The sequence below is a fragment of the Amaranthus tricolor genome, chromosome 3 (genome assembly GCF_026212465.1).
Source record: "Amaranthus tricolor cultivar Red isolate AtriRed21 chromosome 3, ASM2621246v1, whole genome shotgun sequence".
NCBI classification, from domain to species: domain Eukaryota; kingdom Viridiplantae; phylum Streptophyta; class Magnoliopsida; order Caryophyllales; family Amaranthaceae; genus Amaranthus; species Amaranthus tricolor.
This window is the reverse complement of record NC_080049.1, coordinates 29,960,398-29,978,993: the sequence shown is the minus strand read 5'-3', so window position 1 is coordinate 29,978,993 and position 18,596 is coordinate 29,960,398. Positions and strand designations below refer to the sequence as shown.

Below are 18,596 nucleotides of genomic sequence, written 5' to 3'. Positions count from 1 at the left end.
TGGTGTAATATACATGAATTAAAATATACCTGTATTTTAGAAGAAAAATCCATGTGTTATTTTTTAATTTGTTTAATTTACAAAATTTCTATACTTTCTATTTTTTAAATACAACTTAAAAATATTAAAATATACCTATATTTTTAGAAAACTTTCATGTTTTACTTTTTAATTTATTTAATTTACAAAATTTTTGTACTTTTTATATATTAAATTAAAATTAAAAATATTAAAATATACATATATTTCATAAAAAATCTATATGTTATTTTAAAATTTGTTTTGATTTACAAATTTTTTATACTTTTTACATTTTAAATTCAAATTTAAAAATATTTATAAATATTAAATCTCCAAAATATACTACTATTAAATTAAAAAATCTATCATGATTTTTCTATATAAAATTTTATCTGATTAAAATTGTTATATATTTGATAAATTGTTCTTCTATTATAAATATCATAACTTGTAAGATTTTTTTATCCGTGTATTTTTAGATTGCTTTTAAAAAAAAATATAATCAAGGGTAGAAACTAGAAAGACAAGGAAAAAAAAGACTTGGTCAATTCCTTTTCTATATTCCCACCCAAATCCCAATTGTTTTGTGCTTTTCTTCTTCCCTTCCCTTCCCTTCTATCTGATCTGTACTTTCCAGTTTCCATTCACACAGTTCACAGCTCCCAACTCTTCTCTCTTGCTTCCACACTCCATTGATCAGTACCCATAATCACAGATCTCAATTTGCACCTGCAACTACAAACATTTTACTTAATCACTTACCTTGTATTTTCTCAAGATTCAAGTTCAATCCTTGTGCAAACTACTTCCATTAATGGTTCCTTCATAGCTGTGAAAAATCAAGGGATTTGGTTTGATTTGAAGCTGATTATACTGTTTGTTTCTTCAATTTCAATGGCGTCAACTTCGGATGATGCTGCTCAATTATCTAAGGATAACATCAAGGGTTTAGTTCTTGCTTTATCATCCAGTTTCTTTATTGGTGCTAGTTTCATTGTTAAAAAGAAAGGACTGAAAAAGGCTGGTGCTTCTGGTATTAGAGCAGGTATTCTTCATGTTCATTTCTTCTGCTTGCTTTAGCTACAATTTTTACTTACTGGGTAATTTTCATTTTGCAGGAGTTGGAGGGTATTCTTATCTTTATGAACCGTTATGGTGGATCGGAATGATTACTAGTAAGTAGCTAATTCATTTTTTTTGTACAATTACCTTTGTGGGTTTTATTCTTTTGATCTCGTTTTTTGTTCCCATGATTTTTTCGGTTAGTATGAATTTTCTGGTAAATTTCAGATTCTCCTCCCCCTTTTGCTTGTATTGATGCTTTTTGACTTATTGTAGTTTGCTTTTGCTTAGTTGGTGATTTTTTTTTTTGAGCTTGAATCATTTGAGTGCTCTATTCTTTTGTGAGAAATAATTGTCTCTTATATCAACGGGGCGGGCCAAAGATTCAAAGTTTTTTGGTTTTAAATTATAGTGGACTATTCAGAAATGGTTCATTGCATTTTACATCATGTGCATTCTTATTCATGTAAAGTTGCCGATGATATTTCCTTTGTGGGTCAATCGGAAACAACCTCTTTAAAATTACTTACAAGGGTAAGTACATCTGATTCCCTGAAACCCCCATAGGTGTGAGTCGACATTGGGAGTAATGAAATGTTGTTAGCCTCATGAATAAGGTGCTTTTATGGCATCATATTGAATAGAAAGGATTTATGATATTGGATTGGTGGGCGTGCTATAGAATGAAGAGAACTTGGGTATCCGATTCTCGATGATCTTTGTTGTTGATGGAGAAAGGTGGAGTCTTTTTGTGCTGATGGCTGAACAAATAGTGTTTGGAGGAGTAAAGAACTAACAATGTCTTCCTGTTACATGATACATGTATTAAATTTCTAGAGAAAGATTTATTAATTGATTGTTCTCGAATGCTTATGAGGATTATTAACTTCACGTATAAGGCCTCTCTTAAGCATTCTGGTCTTTTCAAGCTTTAGGAGCTGCAAAAATGCTGATACGATTCCCTGTATATTAAATAATCGTGAGACTGATATTTGTTTGCGTATTCGGGGTGCTAGTTATGCCACTAATCTTACGAGTGTTGAGAGGTTATATTTATATACTTACTTGGACGATGGAACTCGTATCTATTTGCTAATGTTCGAGTATCAAAGATTCACAGTGGGTAATTAAGGTAAAATGAAGATTTTGAGCACCATGGGCAATTTCTATGCTTTAAAAAACTGAAAAGCTCTCTACCCCTGAGGGCTAGCTCAACTGGTTGAGCTCAAGGATTATATCCTAGAGGTCACATGTTCGAGTCCCCGTAGGACCACTGGAGTTTTCCAAGTCCTTAACTTCGCTCTCTTGTAAGCCTCGTTAAAAAATAGTTGTGGATAGCCCAATCCAATTTTTATTGTTCGGAAAACAGCTCATATTATATTTAATAGCTTGTAAATTAAAAATATCTAGCAATTAAGTGCAATCATGATTTATTCATCCAAGATCACTTGATTATCTTTTTATTGGATGTCCACAGAAGTAAATTCACCTAGGGCATACAAGAAGTCTGTTGGACTAAGCTCATGTACATTTTCAAGCTAAACATCCTCGTTCCAATCATATGAGCTGTTGATCATCAAAACCGTTGAAAATATCTACTTCTTTAGGATGCGTTTGACTAAATTGAGATTTGCTTATGAGTACCATCGTTTTTCTTAAAATAGTTCCAGTTTATTCTAAATACCTTAACAACGGCATCAAAGTCGGTCTATTGTTGTTGAAGCTTGATGATTCTTAATTAAACCGTTAATAAAAGATGACAATGAAGCTTGATCTTGTTCGATTGTTATAAAAAAATTGACTCATAGGGTACAACATATTTGTAGAAATCAAAGTATTTTGGTTTTTGGGATAGTTTGCTATTATTTAAGCGTGCATCTCTTTCCTAGGGCATCCATTGCTTTTGTTATATTCGTTGGTTAAATTCAGGGTTCTCAATTATAACCTTAGTTTTTGCCTTACCTGGATCTGTAATGCAAAGTGCAACTATGCTGCTGCAATTTTAGATGTTTTTGGAATAGTTTTCTTTATTCTTGGTGAGTATGAGTCAAAACTTTTCTAAACTGTAGATAATACTGATATAGGGTTGTTATTTTTAATCTGCAAAACTAGATGATTACGACCGTATATTACTGTGCTGTATGTGTGTTTCTGTTCGATGTATATAGCATATTCTGGGATAGCATTGAGCATTTAATAATTTGATCATGTAAAGGCTTACTGAAATTCTGATCCGCTACTCTTTTAAACCGTATATGTGATGATCCTTTCCCCTTTTGCAACCTTCTAAATAATATATACTTTATAGGAAAATTTACACCTTTTAATTATTTTTGAAAAATCCCACCTTTCACTCATATTTTCATCTAAAGGACTTCTCAGTTTTTACCACCTACTATAACAGGTTGATTCCAAAAAGAAAAAGAAAACTAAATAATTTACCATGTGAAAGGTGTGATTATTAAAAGTAAATTTTCCTACTTTATAAATCAAACTCAGCGTGAAATGGAGTTGTTTTCTTTGCATTGTAGTTCTGTATTACATCTTATGACGTGTATAACAGCCCTCTATTGATATTTATTTGAATAAATATTGCCCTATATTTCACCGCTTCATATTTTCCACTCTCGTAATCTAATTCTGCATGATTTGATGTTCTGTTCACATTACAGTGCTTGTAGGAGAAATTGCCAACTTTGCCGCTTATGCATTTTCACCTGCCATTTTGGTGACTCCTCTTGGGGCATTAAGTATCATCATCAGGTATAAATTTCCTCGTTTTGCTTGATTTTATTTAGAAAAATATATAATGTTGGAATTTCGTTGAGCCTTTTTGTGACTGCTAACTTTTATGCTGGTGCAGTGCTGTTCTTGCACATATCATTTTAAAGGAGAAGCTACATATTTTTGGGATGCTTGGTTGTGTTTTATGTGTTGTTGGTTCAACTACAATAGTTCTACATGCTCCTCCAGAGCGTGAGATTCAATCTGTTATAGAAGTCTGGAACCTAGCTACGGAACCCGGTAAATTAGACTTACTGATGGAATTAAACCCGAGTAATTTTTAAAATTGTCTATATCTTTCATCGACACCAAAAAATAATATGCAATGAGCATTATGTATATGCTTTGACAATGCAGGTTTTCTCTTTTATGCTGCTCTAGTAATGACTGCAGTGTTTGTGCTCATATTTCATTTTATTCCGGAATATGGACATACACATATTATGGTTTATATTGGCATTTGTTCATTGGTGGGCTCTTTATCGGTATGTCAACTGTGTATAATTTATTTGAAAAGCATTGCATTTAGTTCGAACATTTTCTGAAAAACATGCTATTACAGGTCATGAGTGTGAAAGCTCTTGGAATTGCTTTGAAGTTGACATTCTCTGGAATAAATCAATTTATATATCCTCAAACATGGGCGTTCGGTATGATTGTTGCTGCTTGTGTGGTTACCCAATTAAATTACTTGAACAAGGTAATACATCCGTCTTTGCCAATTTTTTTGATATGCCTTCTCACAAATATGATTTTTATCATTCTCGTGCTATGTGCCTTTCTTCTTCTTCGATCCCCTTTTTGGCGTGTCTAAAGTGAGTGCGTGTTTAATCTAGATTTGTGATGCCTAGTTCGCCTCTACCATAGTGCAAAAATACAGTTTCGATAACAGTTGTGAAACGGATTAGCAGTAATACGGGTGATTTAACAGTCAATGCACACTATATTTTGGTTGCGGTAAACTCAAAATCCTTTACATACAGACACGATACTTTGATGCGGCCTTGTTTTTGCACTATGGTCTCTACCTTCATGCAAATTAAGATTCAGCTCGGTCATTCCAAATAATGATTGGGTCCTGTTTGTTTTCTTTTATGTATTTTTCTAATGTTGAATAAATTGCAAAAGAATGAATATGCGTACATATTCAGTTCTGATTGTGTGATGTAGACTTTTGCTCATGTAACTTTCTTGGCAAATGATGCAGGCTCTTGATACATTCAACACTGCTGTTGTATCTCCGATATATTATGTCATGTTCACTTCATTTACAATACTGGCTAGTGTGATTATGTTCAAGGTATAACAAACTTGGTATTTTTGCGCTCATGGCAACTCTTTAAAATGCATTGTTGTTGATGGAGAAACAAGATAAATCTCAGTATTCTCTATTGAAGCCAAGTCAAGGCCTGAATACAAATTAGTAGATTGAAATTTGAACATGGTTTCTGTATAATTTATTAACCTATTTCATCATAAAAGTTAGGAAAACAATAAATTAATGTATTCTTAAGTCTACAAAGTTCCATAACCCAATGCCATTTAGTGGCTCCCACTTTGGTGGGTTTTTTTCCAGGGAATTTGATGTAGGGGCGAATTCAAAATACTTACAATAAAAATTTTTGGGCGAAATAATACAAAAATAACTAAATTTTTTTAATTATGACCTTTGGATATTGGATTTTAAACCCATGACCTTTATAACACTCACCTTGTCATGTGTATTCTACCTATTTGGCTACTATTTTTTAGTGTAATATAATATTTTACACTATTCAATATTGGTAGAAATTTTTAATTATGACCCAGGTCAAGGCCAATGCAGGTGCACCCCTAAACTCGCCATTATCTTTGTTAGTGATAAACAAAGAGGTTGTTTCTAATTGACCCTTGATAAAAAAAAACATCATCTGCAACTTCTAGAAACGATGAATTAATGTATTCTCAAGGCTGAAGAATCTTATGTTCTCTGAGAAATTTTTAAAAATTCTATACACTTCTGTCTGGTTCTTATCTAGCTTGAATGCGGTGCCCAATTCACTTGTAGGACTGGGACAGACAGAATCCAACACAAATAGTGACTGAAATGTGTGGTTTCGTGACTATCCTTTCGGGGACCTTTCTTCTTCACAAAACAAAGGACTTATCTGATGGTATGCTCCCCTTACCAATTCTGTATAGCTAAACTTATTTGAATCTCCTTTCCGCTGGTTGTTGTCTTTATTCTTGATCTGTTATTTACTTTCTGTGCTTTCTAATTTTTACAATTTTTTTTGATCAAAACGTTTTCTAGTTTATTCTATGTCCGGCGTCCGCTATTACATAATCTGGGTATCTGCTTTGAGTCTTTGACCTCTCTTAGGCTGGACTGCCGGAGCAACTTAGCGGTGCTGGGGTAGTGCGATGTTGTTGTTTCTTTTTTCTGATGCTCTATGATTGAGGCGTTAAATTGATTCAAGATGGCATCCACAGATTTCTTTCACTTTGCGCATTTGACACCAAATTTGGGGAACATGCGCTGCTTTCGGGCATTGACCTAGCGGCCATCACATACTTAACACTACACGTCAAGTGAATTGTAAGTCCCTTGTGCATTTGACTCCACATATGGGCTATGTGGCGCGTCGCTTCTGGTGATGATCAAAAAACCTTTGCATACTTATCATATACCTGAATCTGGGAATTGCAGTTGCTAAACTCCATTATTCTATAGATAAATCACTTGATCCATCAAAAACACAAAAGTTTTCGAAGTATTGCTTAACATATGATAAAATGACGGCAATTAAATATTTACAACTTTGAAATACCTTAAAATTTCAAAAATTCAGAAAAAACCCATGACAAAGCTTCGTTCCTTTCTTAGATACCCAACCAAACAGTTTAACATGACAACATTTAGCTAGAAAAAGAACAGCACACCCATTTGGCGGAGCCATTTTTCTTATATCATAATCAGGGTTAGTATTACTTCCTCCTTTCCATGGTATTTTATCTATATTGTAAGGGCCTTTGCAACTGTAAACCACACTCTATAACCTTCTTCAACCCTTACATAAGATTTTTAAATCAAAATATTGACATAGTTACTTTTCATTTTTTAACATTATAGTTCTTTGGTTCTGCATCATAATAGACCATAGTAAAACGACTCGTTAAATTATTTGCACTTCTATACATCCGACCCCTTATACCCTAGTTAGGTGGGAGCCCCCTAAAAGCATTTGGGTAATTGAATGTTTTTGTTTTCAAATAATAATTAAAAAACATCATATTTGCTCATGTGTGGCGTAAGATATTAATCTTGTCTCAATTCAATGCTTTAGATCAATGTTTATTGCCTTGCCTGAGATAGAGGCAGAATACGCAAAATGTGTATTCTAGGGTAAACCGAAATACTTCAAAGAAGTTGCATACATGACATGCTAATTAGACTCCTAATACAACAACACTTTATTACCCCACCTCCCACCTAGGGTGGGGTTCGAGGGTTAGATGTACGCAACATTACCCTTATTAGTGATAATGCTAACAAAAAGGTTGTTTCCAATTGACCCTTGGTAGAAACAATCATGTGAACCTTTACATAAATGAGAAGTGCACATGATTTAATGAGTCATTTTACTATACTCTATTATATTCCAAAACCAAAGAGTTATAATTCTTTGGCCCATCGGAACAAGGGACATCAAAAAATATGAATGCTGAAAGTTATTGAACGAGGTGGTGATGAATAAAATCAAAAAATAAAATAAACCGCACACCCCTAATACCTTAGTACAATATTTTCCTTGCTGTGTTTTGACCAATAGTTGAAATAGAAGCTTCAAACATCTGGCAAACAACACTGCTCCAAATCTTTAAACTTTTGTTGTTATGTGGTGTGCTAAATGCCCAAGTGATTTCCCATTATGTCTCCCATCAAAACACTCGTGAACTTGTCCTTGGACTTGCAAATTTCTAGAATTACTTGAATGGGACACATTGCTCCGATACTTTGATGATGACACCCTGTGTGAAACACAAAATATTTGATGCCAAAATAATTATTTGATGAAAATAGTCAAGTGGAGTTTAACAAGTCAACAAATAAACTTAAAATACTCATGGACAGATGGACTAATGTCCTGCAATAATATCTGTGGCCTGGTATAAAAGTTGCCCGGATAGAATCAACTACTTCTTTCTGTCACTCCAATAAATTAAAACTTGAAGAGAGTTTAAATGTATGGATGAGATTAAAAGGAAGTGGTGGACTATTATCCAAAAATAGAAATGATGCAAATTAAGTGGGGCGGACCAAAATGGCAAATGCTGCAAATTCAATAGGACAAAGGGAGTAGTTCGTAAAGTAAGTCAAACTTAGAATAAATATATGTGAATTGCGTGGATGATGTTAAAGGAGAGCTGAATTGTGTGGATGAGATTAAAAAAATGTACTAGGGTCCATTTCCAAACAAGGAAACGATGCAAAATGAGTGGGACCACTCAGAATAGTAATTGAGGCAAGCTGAGTGGAACGGAGGGAGTATATTGTTGTATTGCTTCATATTTTCCCGGCCCCCTAAACTTGTATTTTCTAGCTTTGAGGGGGATTTTCTTGTAGTTATAAAACATAAAAATGCAAAGATTAGAGCAAAAATCTTTATTGCCTAGAAATTGAAATTGCTTTGTTCACATTAAACAGAATATATTCAAAGAAATTATAGAAAGAAAATGCAATTTTGTGACTTTAAGAACCTTCAGAGGAAAAAAAAAGTTTCTGGTCATATAAAGAAAATATTACTCCCCGAGTTTTATTACATTTTTGAAATGCCAAAGTTTGGAAATGGGATACATTTCCTTCCATTAGAGTTACTTTGCTATGTATTCTGTTCATGAGACGTCAAGGACGAGGAAAAAGAGTTAAATGAACGGCTTTCGATTTTTCTTTTTTCTTGGTGTGCTATAAGTTAGGCATTTATGTTTTTGTGTCTGCATTCCATCAAACCGGGAACATTCGTCTTTACAAATGATGTGCTCTTAAAGGTTTTCCCCATTCCTCTTTCGTACGTATTATGTAAGATCAAAGTATGTTATTTACTTTCTTAATTGTCGGTATGCTGCAGGTTTATCTAGTTGTTTGCCTGTGAAGCTGGGTAAGCACATAGGGGAAAATGGATTCGAGGACTCCGAGGGTATACCCCTTAGACGGCAAGATTCTATGAGATCGCCATGATACATTTGACTGTAGTATATCGAGAAATTGATACACTTTTATGGGAAGGAGGCCAAAAAAACACCATCTTGTATGTTTCAACCGCATATGCATCCCCACCAATCTTAGGTAAGCGAAGACGAAAAGATGATTCTTCCTTCGTTGTCTTACATCATGGTGCCCCAAATCTCTCCGGAATTGTAGGTATTATAGTCATAATCATTTCTTATATTGGCGAGTGTCTTTCCATTTGCGAAATGTAGCAGAATTAGCTGCGGAAGAGCGACAACACGAGGCTAAAGGAGACGACACCATTGAATAGCCCCGATGGTAGTTACCGGTGTGTTCCGTGGAGTTTATCACACAAGCTTAGTAGATGTGTAGCATTTGTATATTGTCATTACTAAAGCTATGATTCTTCTATTCTTACCAATTTGTCAAGTTTACTTGGAAGTTTTTAATCTATTACAAGATGGAAATACAAGGCTTTCTAGACTATGCACAAGTTTGAAATGATTGTCTTTAATCAATATAATAATCGCAAGTCGTGTTTTGTTGATCAGTTGTCTATTGATAAGCAACCTCACGACTCACAAGCAACTCATAACCATACAACCTAGCTATCCCGTTTGGTATATGGTTATATATTTTGCCTGGTGTTTGGCTTTTGGTTTATTGGTTGGTTAAATGACGAAAAAACTTATTTGGTAAATGACTTTTAATTTGGAATTAGATTTTAAGTCAGTATGAAAAAAATGTTTTGGGTCACTTTCTCTATTGAGTTTTGCCTTATTGATTCACTTTTTCTCTTATAAATAAGCAACACAATAATTAATTTTCAAAACACCTCAATCAAAAATGATTAAAAGTGAAAATTTTCCCCTTTATTGGTTTTAAGTTTGTATATATTAAATAAGTTATAATGTTAACTTCATAAAGACCCAACCTAGCTAATCCAATCTAGTTTATTGCGTGCATTTTTAGGTAAGCTCTTGGGTTTCACCGAAGGTGTGTGAGCATCTTATTGTAAACAAGTGCAAACTTCCGCTTATTCTAACACCGTGAGAACATCTCATTGATCATCGACATTTTGCTTTCTATTTTGTATATTTGCTATAGTTGAGTTGATCAAGGAAAAATATCATTACACAATAACCTACAAAGGGGCATTGATAGCAAAGCAAAATGCATTTGTTAAGGTGTTTAGTTATTGAGAAAAGTCTTCAAAAATTTGTTCATATTCTTGCAAGCTTTGAAAGAAGTGAATCTGAGCACCATATTTAGTGGTTGAGGGGTTTTTTGAGCATTTTCATTTTCTATAGATGGGTTTAAATATTATCTTTTTATAAATGTGAACGAAGAAAATAAGAAAAGTTGATAAGATTCATGATATGAATTTATCACTCCTGAATCTTTTGCATCATTTTTAACCCACATGGTGGGATTATAAGGTTTATGAATGAAAGTGATATTGGATGAGAGGAGCCATTTAGAAATGCGCAAGTAAATAAGCATTTTATAAGGTATTTAGCACATCAAAAGAAAAAAAAATGATACTTTGGCAGATGAGTTTGAATCTCAAAGCTCATCAATTTGTTGGTGAAATCCCATTGTATAACCAGTTCATTCATCACTTATTGCTGTATTAGTTGATATGACTTTTTATAGCGTTAATTTTCTTTTGTGCGTGTCAAAAGGAAAATGGTAGAATTGAGAGCTAAAATGAACTTAAATTATAAATTCACTGCCACAATAAAACATTGAGATTTAAGATGAACTTGCAAAACTTTCTCTTCACTTAGTTATGAACGAAACTTGTTTTGAGACATCTCGATGTTGGAGGCATCTATGATCTATCCTAACCACATAAGATATTGCCAAAATATACTTGCACTTATGTGAAATTAAATTTTATAAACTAAGATGTTTCTAACATTTTCAAAAATTCTATATGCTCATTATTACTAAATTTTCCTAAACCTCATCCAACTGATTATAAATTTTCTTTTTCACTCTTATAAACAGTTATAAAATTTAATACTCACTACTTACAGAAAATATCAATGCCTCACCTGTGAAATTTCTAATCTATCCTCAAATTCAAAAAAATTTTCTTTTTTTTTTCAAATCTACACTATCTTTTCTAATCACTAATTCAATGGGGTCCAATCTAATGTCAGTTAAACAGCAAAGCATCCCAGCTGAGTAGTAAGTAGTAACAAGTAACAGCTCCCCTCCTTAATTAATTCTTTTTTCTCATTCACTTTCCCTTGTCTCTATCTATCTATCTCTCCCTCCCCACTCTGCTAATTTCTTACTTCTACTATTACTGTCCCAATCCCACTTTTCTATCCCAATTCCCAATTCCCAATTCCCAGTTCCCAAATCCAAATCAATTTTTTTAATCAATACCCAGATTTCATCTTCATCCATTTTCAAATCCTTAGCTGCATTACCCTTTTACACAGATCTTCATTTTCATCTTCTTCAATCTTGACCAAATTCTGGGTTTTGATTTGATCTCAGATTTAAGGGGATTTTTCCCCATTTCCCAACAATGGCTGACCCTAGTAATGAACTTGAAACTAGTTGTGTTTCTTCAAATAACAATGAATCTATTACCACATTTTCATCCGCTACAAACCCAAATCCACCACCACCACTTGTTGTTTCTGGATCTTTCAAAGAAAGCAAATCTTCATCTCGTAGACGCCCCTCTCGTCGTCCTAGTCTTGATGCTGATGATTTCTTAAATCTCCTTCATGGGTCGGATCCGGTTAAGGTTGAGCTTAATCGGCTTGAAAATGAAGTCAGAGGTTATAATCTTCATTTTTATGACTTTATTTTGCCTTTTTTGTTTTGGGTTTTTCACGTTTGAAAATGGGGTTTCTTCTGATTCGCAGATAAGGAACGAGAACTTGCTGAAGCTCAAGCTGAGATCAGAGCATTGAAGTTGTCTGAACGTTTGAGAGAGAAAGCTGTTGAAGAGGTTTAGATTTTTTTTTCTTTATTAAATATTGTTGATTTTAGTATTCCTAATTTGCAAATTTTAATGGAGTATTATCTTTGCAAATCTACTATATTTAGTAATTTTTGGTTGTTTAATTGTGATGCATTTTCTGTGAGATCTCTTTGCTAAAACAATATTTCTATTTCATAACATTCCATTACCCAATGGCTCTCACATAGGTGGGGTTAGGAGGTCTATTGTACGCAACCTTACCCAATGTCATAGGTGGCTCTCATCTAGGTGGGGTTTGTACGAAACCCTACTCCTGGCTCCCGTGCGAAACTTTTATTTTAAATATATTTATTTTATTAATAAACTTAACATATCTTTTTATTAACTTTTTCATATATGGGTGAAAGATGGGCCCTGTGCGGTCGATCACCTCGCACACCTTCAAACACTCTTGTAACAAGGACTTCGATTGACCCTTCGTGATAAACTATACTTTTAAGTTATAAGTGTGTTGTATTGGTGAGAGTTATAGAATGTGAATAAGGATTGATTTTGGACATTCACATATTATTATGTTAGACCTAATGCATTGTATCTTATTAGAAAACAACAAATCTGCTGCATTATACTCCCTCTGTTGCAAAAGAATTGCTAGAAGTACAGATTGAATGTAAGGGTTGGGGGAAAAGAGTTGTACTTCTTGTTAAGTTGGGAGGATTATTTGGATGAGATAAAAACATTTGTTAAACGGCGCATCTTGTATAAGACCGTCTCACCGTGGGACGGGTCCATACAAGCAGCCCATTTAATTTTATTTTTTTGCAAAAATTAATTAAGTAAATGAAAAATTATTTTTTTTTTCAGTTTATTTTAGAAATTAAATATTAGGTCAACCCATATTAAGCCGTCTCATGATGAGACGGTCTTAATGATCAATTTTTCTAAGTTAAATGTGTGGATGAGAATTAAAGAGTGTGCGTCATTACCAAAAATAAAATGTAGCAAATTTTTCGGGACGGATTAATAGCAAATTTTATGGTATTGAGGAAGTATTGGTAAGAGAATAGAATTATTATGGCAAGTGAGAGAGGGACCGAATTGTGAGGCTTTAACTTGTCATATTTGTAATCTTATAGGATGTTGATTGCAAGTACTTGAATTGTGACATTGTGCTAATAAAGCCAATACGTGTTGTACTTCACTTTTAAGACTAAACCGCATAAACTGTGGTTGTAGAATGATGGAGTGGTAAACGATGTTAATGCTTGAGATATTCTTACTCCTTAGTCTTTGTTAGGACTTCCAGGTGCCATGATGTGAATCAACCTTGTTTTACAAAATTCTGCGGAATGTGTTTTCTTGCTTGGACATACAATGCTCAAGAGTTTTATGGTTATCAAAACTGGATGATACCTTACATCTGTTACATAGTATTAGACAACCAAGTCAATATAAAACTCGTAAAATCAAACTCAAGCTAATACCGTCTCTTGATGAAACGACCTCAAATAAGTAGCCCATATTCTCATATTAGTATTAGATGGACTTTTTAACCCATGTATAAAAATTGAATTCTTTTAGGGTACTTCAGTTTCTACTTTCTAGGGTCGGGGACTAAATAAAAAAATAATAAGTATTAAGCTTTGAATGTGATTTGTCTCCCTTGTGTGACATGTTCTTATCAATTTTATTGTGCCTCTCCTGGAAGGATTATCACTTCAATTTGATTACTTTATTTATCTTATATGTTATCCATTTTCTGCGTTAAAGTGAAGCTGACTCTCTTGTCTCTGTCGTCTTGAGAAAATCAGCTCACGGACGAGCTGGCTAAGATGGATGAAAAGCTTAAACTAACTGAAAATCTGTTAGAAAGCAAGGTACTCTTTGAATCTCTTACATTGTAAATTGTTTTATAATTTTATCTATACATATCAAGCTAAAAACAGCTAACTGCTTTCAGAATCTAGAGATCAAGAAAATCAATGAAGAGAAAAAGGCTTCCATGGCTGCTCAATTTGCAGCAGAAGCTACCCTTAGAAGAGTTCATGCTGCTCAAAAGGACGATGACATGCCTCCTATTGAAGCCATTCTTGCACCTTTAGAAGCTGAACTTAAACTTGCTCGACAAGAGGTAAAAAGTGTAGCTTTTCATCACTTTTAAATGATTGATTGTAGTCTTCATACAACCTTATTTCTTACTCATCTATCTCTGCAGATTGGGAAGCTGCAGGATGATAACAAAGCTTTAGATCGTCTCACTAAATCTAAAGAAGCTGCTTTATTGGACGCAGAGAGGACAGTTCAATCTGCCCTTGCTAAGGCTTCCATGGTGGATGATCTCCAGAACAAAAACCAGGAATTGATGAAACAGATAGAAATTTGTCAGGTATCTTTGCAAGGGTCATGCATGATGCACATTAATTAAAATCCTTCTTTTTTTTTTCCATTCTGGCAGTCGGAGTTCAATGAGTTATAGTTAGAATGGACTGACGCGTCAAATGCTTGTGTTTATCAGGAAGAAAATAAAATATTGGACAAAATGCATCGACAGAAGGTTTCAGAAGTGGAAAAACTGACTCAAACTGTACGGGAATTAGAGGAGGCTGTTCTTGCTGGTGGTGCCGCTGCTAATGCAGTGAGGGATTACCAGCGGAAAATGCAAGAAATGAATGTAATTTTTAGTTTTTCTGTTTGAAAAGTGGAAAATTGTGCATCGTTCTCCCTCTGAAAAGGCTTAGTTTTGTAAGAAATGAGCATTTATGACCTACATTCTTTGTGCTGATCTGCAGGAAGAAAGGAAAACTCTGGACAGAGAGCTAGCTCGTGCCAGGGTATCTGCTAATAGAGTGGCTACAGTTGTAGCAAATGAATGGAAAGATTCTAATGACAAGGTGATGCCTGTAAAGCAGTGGCTTGAGGAGCGGCGGACTTTACAGGTTAGTTTGCAATTTCTATTCGTAAGTCTATGAGATGGTTTTACATGAATCTAGTTAGTGTCACTGTCATCCAGTATTTTATACCCCTACACGCGGCGAATTGAATCAAGCAAACTTAGGCTATTTTAGGTTATTTTGGGAAAATTATGAACTTATTTGAAGTATGTAGCCAATTAGGTAACACTTACTCCAGGTCATTACAGCCACTTGGCCATTGATCAAGATGGTACATGCATGCAAGAGCACATCTGTACACGACACACTTCTACAAAAATTAAGGTGAATCAAGAAAAAAATGATGCATTGTGGTTGAAAAGTTTGTAGTTAAGCCGAACATCTTGTGCAGGGAGAAATGCAGCAACTTCGTGATAAACTAGCTATTGCAGAGCGAGCTGCAAAATCTGAAGCTCAATTGAAAGTAAGATGATTTCTTTGCAAAAGGTTGTTTTCTAATGCCATACTTACTCTATAAAGGTAAAGTTAAGATATTGTTGTCTTGCAGGACAAATTTCAGTTGCGTCTCAGGGTTTTAGAGGAGAGTCTGAGAGGAACTCCAACTAGTAGCAACCGTTCTACACCCGAGGGAAGAAGTATTAGTAACGGGCGTCGTCAATCGCTTGGAGGAGCAGATACCATGTCCAAAGCTAATGGCTTTCTACCGAAGAGATTACCAACTCTTCAATCAAGATCTTCTATAACGTCTGGTGCTAGTATGATGTTAAGACATGCAAAAGGGGTCTCAAAATCGTTTGACGGTGGTACAAGGTCATTAGATAGAGGTAAAATCATGTTGAATGGAAGCAGCACAAATTATGCTGTAAATCCACCTTCCGAGGGACCCAAGGATTGCGAGGCTCAAAGTGCCTGCAAAGAAAATTCTGATGAGAAGCTGAATGATACACAAACAACCGTTAAGGAGGATAGTGTCTCTGGTGTATTGTATGACTTGCTACAAAAGGAAGTGATTGCACTCAGAAAGGCGGGTCTTGAAAAAGATCAAAGCCTTAAAGACAAGGATGATGCCATTGAGGTTATCATTTTGCATGCTTTTATTTTTCGCCTACTCATTCTATCTTTTTCATATTGGTTTAATATATATTTTTTATTTAGATGCTGGCAAAGAAAGTCGAGACCCTAACAAAAGCAATGGAAGTTGAGGCTAAAAAAATGCGAAGGGAAGTAGCAGCTATGGAGAAGGAGGTTGCTGCAATGCGCTTAGAAAAGGAGCAAGAAAGCAGGTCCAAACGCTTTGGTAATGTGAAGGGTCCTATGGCCAGTTCCCAGTTGCTTGCTGGAAGGTAAGTGTTTGATTCATTTACTCTTTTCTTGCATTATGGTATTGGTTATTGAATAGATAAGTGATTCTCTTATTGTTTAAAAGCTATGTATGAGTCCTATTTCATTTAAACGCCTGTTTGGGAATAGAAAATGTTAGCTATATTTCATTTTATTCATGCGTCAAAGAGAGCCATAAAGGTAAATGATGTGGACGCGATTCGATCATGGGTCATGAATACCATACCACAACGTATTGAGGGGACTTAGATGAGAGGTGGTTGACTACGACGTGTTGGAATTTTCTATGAATGAGTAATAAAATTGTCAAATAGTGCATAAGTGACACTATCCCGAAATCCAAAACTTCTTTCATTGCAGCTAATTTGGTCGATTTGGTGAATAGCACTGAAAAAGGTAGCCGACCCTCAAATTCAGTAGAAAACTTAAACTTTGGAATATTTTTAAATTTTTGGGGTTACAATAAAACAAGGAGATTTGGGGTAAGAGGTGCAAACTGGAAAGACTTTTGTGCTAGCCGATTCTCATCATTTCTATCTCCTGTATGGTGCCTGAATTAATATACATCGGTATGCTAGCGAAAGGAATACCTATTTTGGATTTGACATCACATAACTATTTTGACATACAATTTGATCAGCTAGGGAGAAGGTTTGTGAGTGGGCCAAAATTTGAAAATGCAGAATATGCAAAATCCTAATCTTTGTAGCTTCCCCTTTTGCTTCCTCTTTTGGTCATGACCATTATAACAGAATTCACCAACTAATTTGCTTTTCGAACATGTAATTTGCCAAAAAGACTCATAAATAGCTCAAAAACAACCATAATTTGCTTTTTTTTTTTTTTCTGTTCTCTGGCAAATCGCATGACACTGGTCAAGACAAAATTGTTTAAAACCTAGAAGTAGACGAATTAATCTCTAAATTTGATTTGGACCCATTTCTGTTGTCTATGCAGGACTGCTGGACGAGGCGGATTAACACGCAGCACTCAATAACAAGTAGCAGAACAGAACAACTTTAGGAGCGGGTCCTAAGAAGTGAAACTTGACAGTTATTCTCGGATGTGTCCTTGTCTTATTCTTTATATATCTTGTTATAGCCAGTTATTCAACATTAAGTGAGAAAATATAGCTTTACTCGGTATGCTTCTGACGGTTGACTGCTATGGCCATATCGCATGATGAGACTTTCAGCTCAAGGAAAATTCAAGTAACTAACCTTATGGCAAGAGTATTTGGTGTGCTTGTTGTATAGATAGGGATATTAGTAGTATTCCTAGGCCCCAGCTCGTGCTGGAGCCTGGAGCCCGACTCGTATTTGTAGTCAAGTCAGCTAGTGTGATGTTTCAGGTTTGTGCATATTTTTCAAATTGGTTTTCAATTTACAATGTGCTCGTCTTCTCAGGTCTTGGTTAGAACCGAATATAAGCATATTCCTCGGACACTTCATTTTGGTCCATCTTATATGGAGTTTGTATACTACATGTTTTTCGTATCATGAGTCGTTCTTTCATGATCCTTTTTTTCCTTAGTGTACTTCGAAACAACCTCAACGTGAATCCACATTTTCGTCTCACTATTTTTGCTACTTTTGTAGACGTGAATTCATATCTTTCATTATCTCATTTAGATACCGAATCTCTTTCTACATCTTATCCAAACTTTTTTTACATTTATTTATTTTATGTTTTATTTTTTCGTTAATAATTAATCAAGTGTAACACTTCACAAAATATTCAAATGTAGCAAAATAAGGTGGCAAATTAGTAACACAAAGATCACAAATTCTCAAATGAAAGTCTTACGGTGTGAGCATTTTTATCGGGTGAGTTCAATGTACACTTATTGCGTTAAAATGATCACTTATAATTTTAAATGATTACCTTTTTTTAGTTTTCAGATGATTACTCATAATTTTTATATGATCGATTTAATAAATGAGCTAATTATATGAGTTGGTCTCACAATTCATAGTTGTACAAAGATAGAGTTGAAGCCCAACTTTAATTAACAGAGTTTTTGTTTTTGAATATATTTTTTGTAATTAGAAATTATCAACAAACATTATATATTTTTTATTATTCTAAAAAATATTATCCTTAAGACGATGTGTTATGAACTTATGATCTAATTATTTGTTTTTTACTCGAAAATATTAACTCATAATAAAAAAAGTGAATTCTAATTTAAAAATAATCTAACTTCATCTATATAAAACGATGAAGGTAGACGATATATGGTTAAATATGTAAACTAAGCACAACGATCATTTCACATGCCAAGACTCTCCGACCTCACTTGATAAACATAAAGCACGACAAACATTAATTGATTAAA

General features: G+C 34.3%; 2 protein-coding genes across 3 annotated transcripts; both read left to right on the top strand.

The window, feature by feature from the left end:
• The first annotated feature begins 500 nt into the window (after positions 1-500).
• On the top strand, positions 501-9,562 carry LOC130808959 (probable magnesium transporter NIPA4). 2 transcript variants are annotated; one of them, XR_009040757.1, is made up of 10 exons: positions 501-1,066; positions 1,140-1,196; positions 3,756-3,846; positions 3,947-4,107; positions 4,225-4,352; positions 4,430-4,567; positions 5,075-5,167; positions 5,915-6,020; positions 8,976-9,193; positions 9,328-9,562. XR_009040757.1 is itself a non-coding variant. In XM_057674532.1 (9 exons), the coding sequence occupies exons 1-9, from the start codon at positions 916-918 to the stop codon at positions 9,083-9,085; spliced, it is 1,035 nt and encodes a 344-aa protein (XP_057530515.1). In that variant the 5' UTR covers positions 501-915; the 3' UTR covers positions 9,086-9,562. The 2 variants fall into 2 exon arrangements, 1 of the variants encoding a protein (XP_057530515.1); XM_057674532.1 differs by having other exon boundaries at positions 8,976-9,562.
• A 1,654-nt stretch (positions 9,563-11,216) lies between these two features.
• Positions 11,217-17,835, top strand: LOC130808958 (microtubule-associated protein 70-2-like). The gene is made up of 11 exons (XM_057674531.1): positions 11,217-11,880; positions 11,968-12,053; positions 13,838-13,903; positions 13,987-14,157; positions 14,242-14,412; positions 14,542-14,697; positions 14,816-14,962; positions 15,309-15,380; positions 15,465-15,992; positions 16,073-16,260; positions 17,216-17,835. Exons 1-11 carry the CDS (start codon positions 11,622-11,624, stop codon positions 17,253-17,255), a joined length of 1,884 nt encoding a protein of 627 aa, XP_057530514.1. The 5' UTR covers positions 11,217-11,621; the 3' UTR covers positions 17,256-17,835.
• Positions 17,836-18,596: the final 761 nt, after the last annotated feature.

Coding starts and splice junctions, on each gene's coding strand:
- LOC130808959 (XM_057674532.1), top strand. CDS start 916: ATGGCGTCAACTTCGGATGATGCTGCTCAATTATCTAAGGATAACATC. Junction 1,067..1,139: donor TGCTTCTGGTATTAGAGCAG/GTATTCTTCATG, acceptor TTCATTTTGCAG/GAGTTGGAGGGTATTCTTAT. Junction 1,197..3,755: donor GTGGATCGGAATGATTACTA/GTAAGTAGCTAA, acceptor TTCACATTACAG/TGCTTGTAGGAGAAATTGCC.
- LOC130808958 (XM_057674531.1), top strand. CDS start 11,622: ATGGCTGACCCTAGTAATGAACTTGAAACTAGTTGTGTTTCTTCAAAT. Junction 14,963..15,308: donor AGGAGCGGCGGACTTTACAG/GTTAGTTTGCAA, acceptor CATCTTGTGCAG/GGAGAAATGCAGCAACTTCG. Junction 16,261..17,215: donor TCCCAGTTGCTTGCTGGAAG/GTAAGTGTTTGA, acceptor TTGTCTATGCAG/GACTGCTGGACGAGGCGGAT.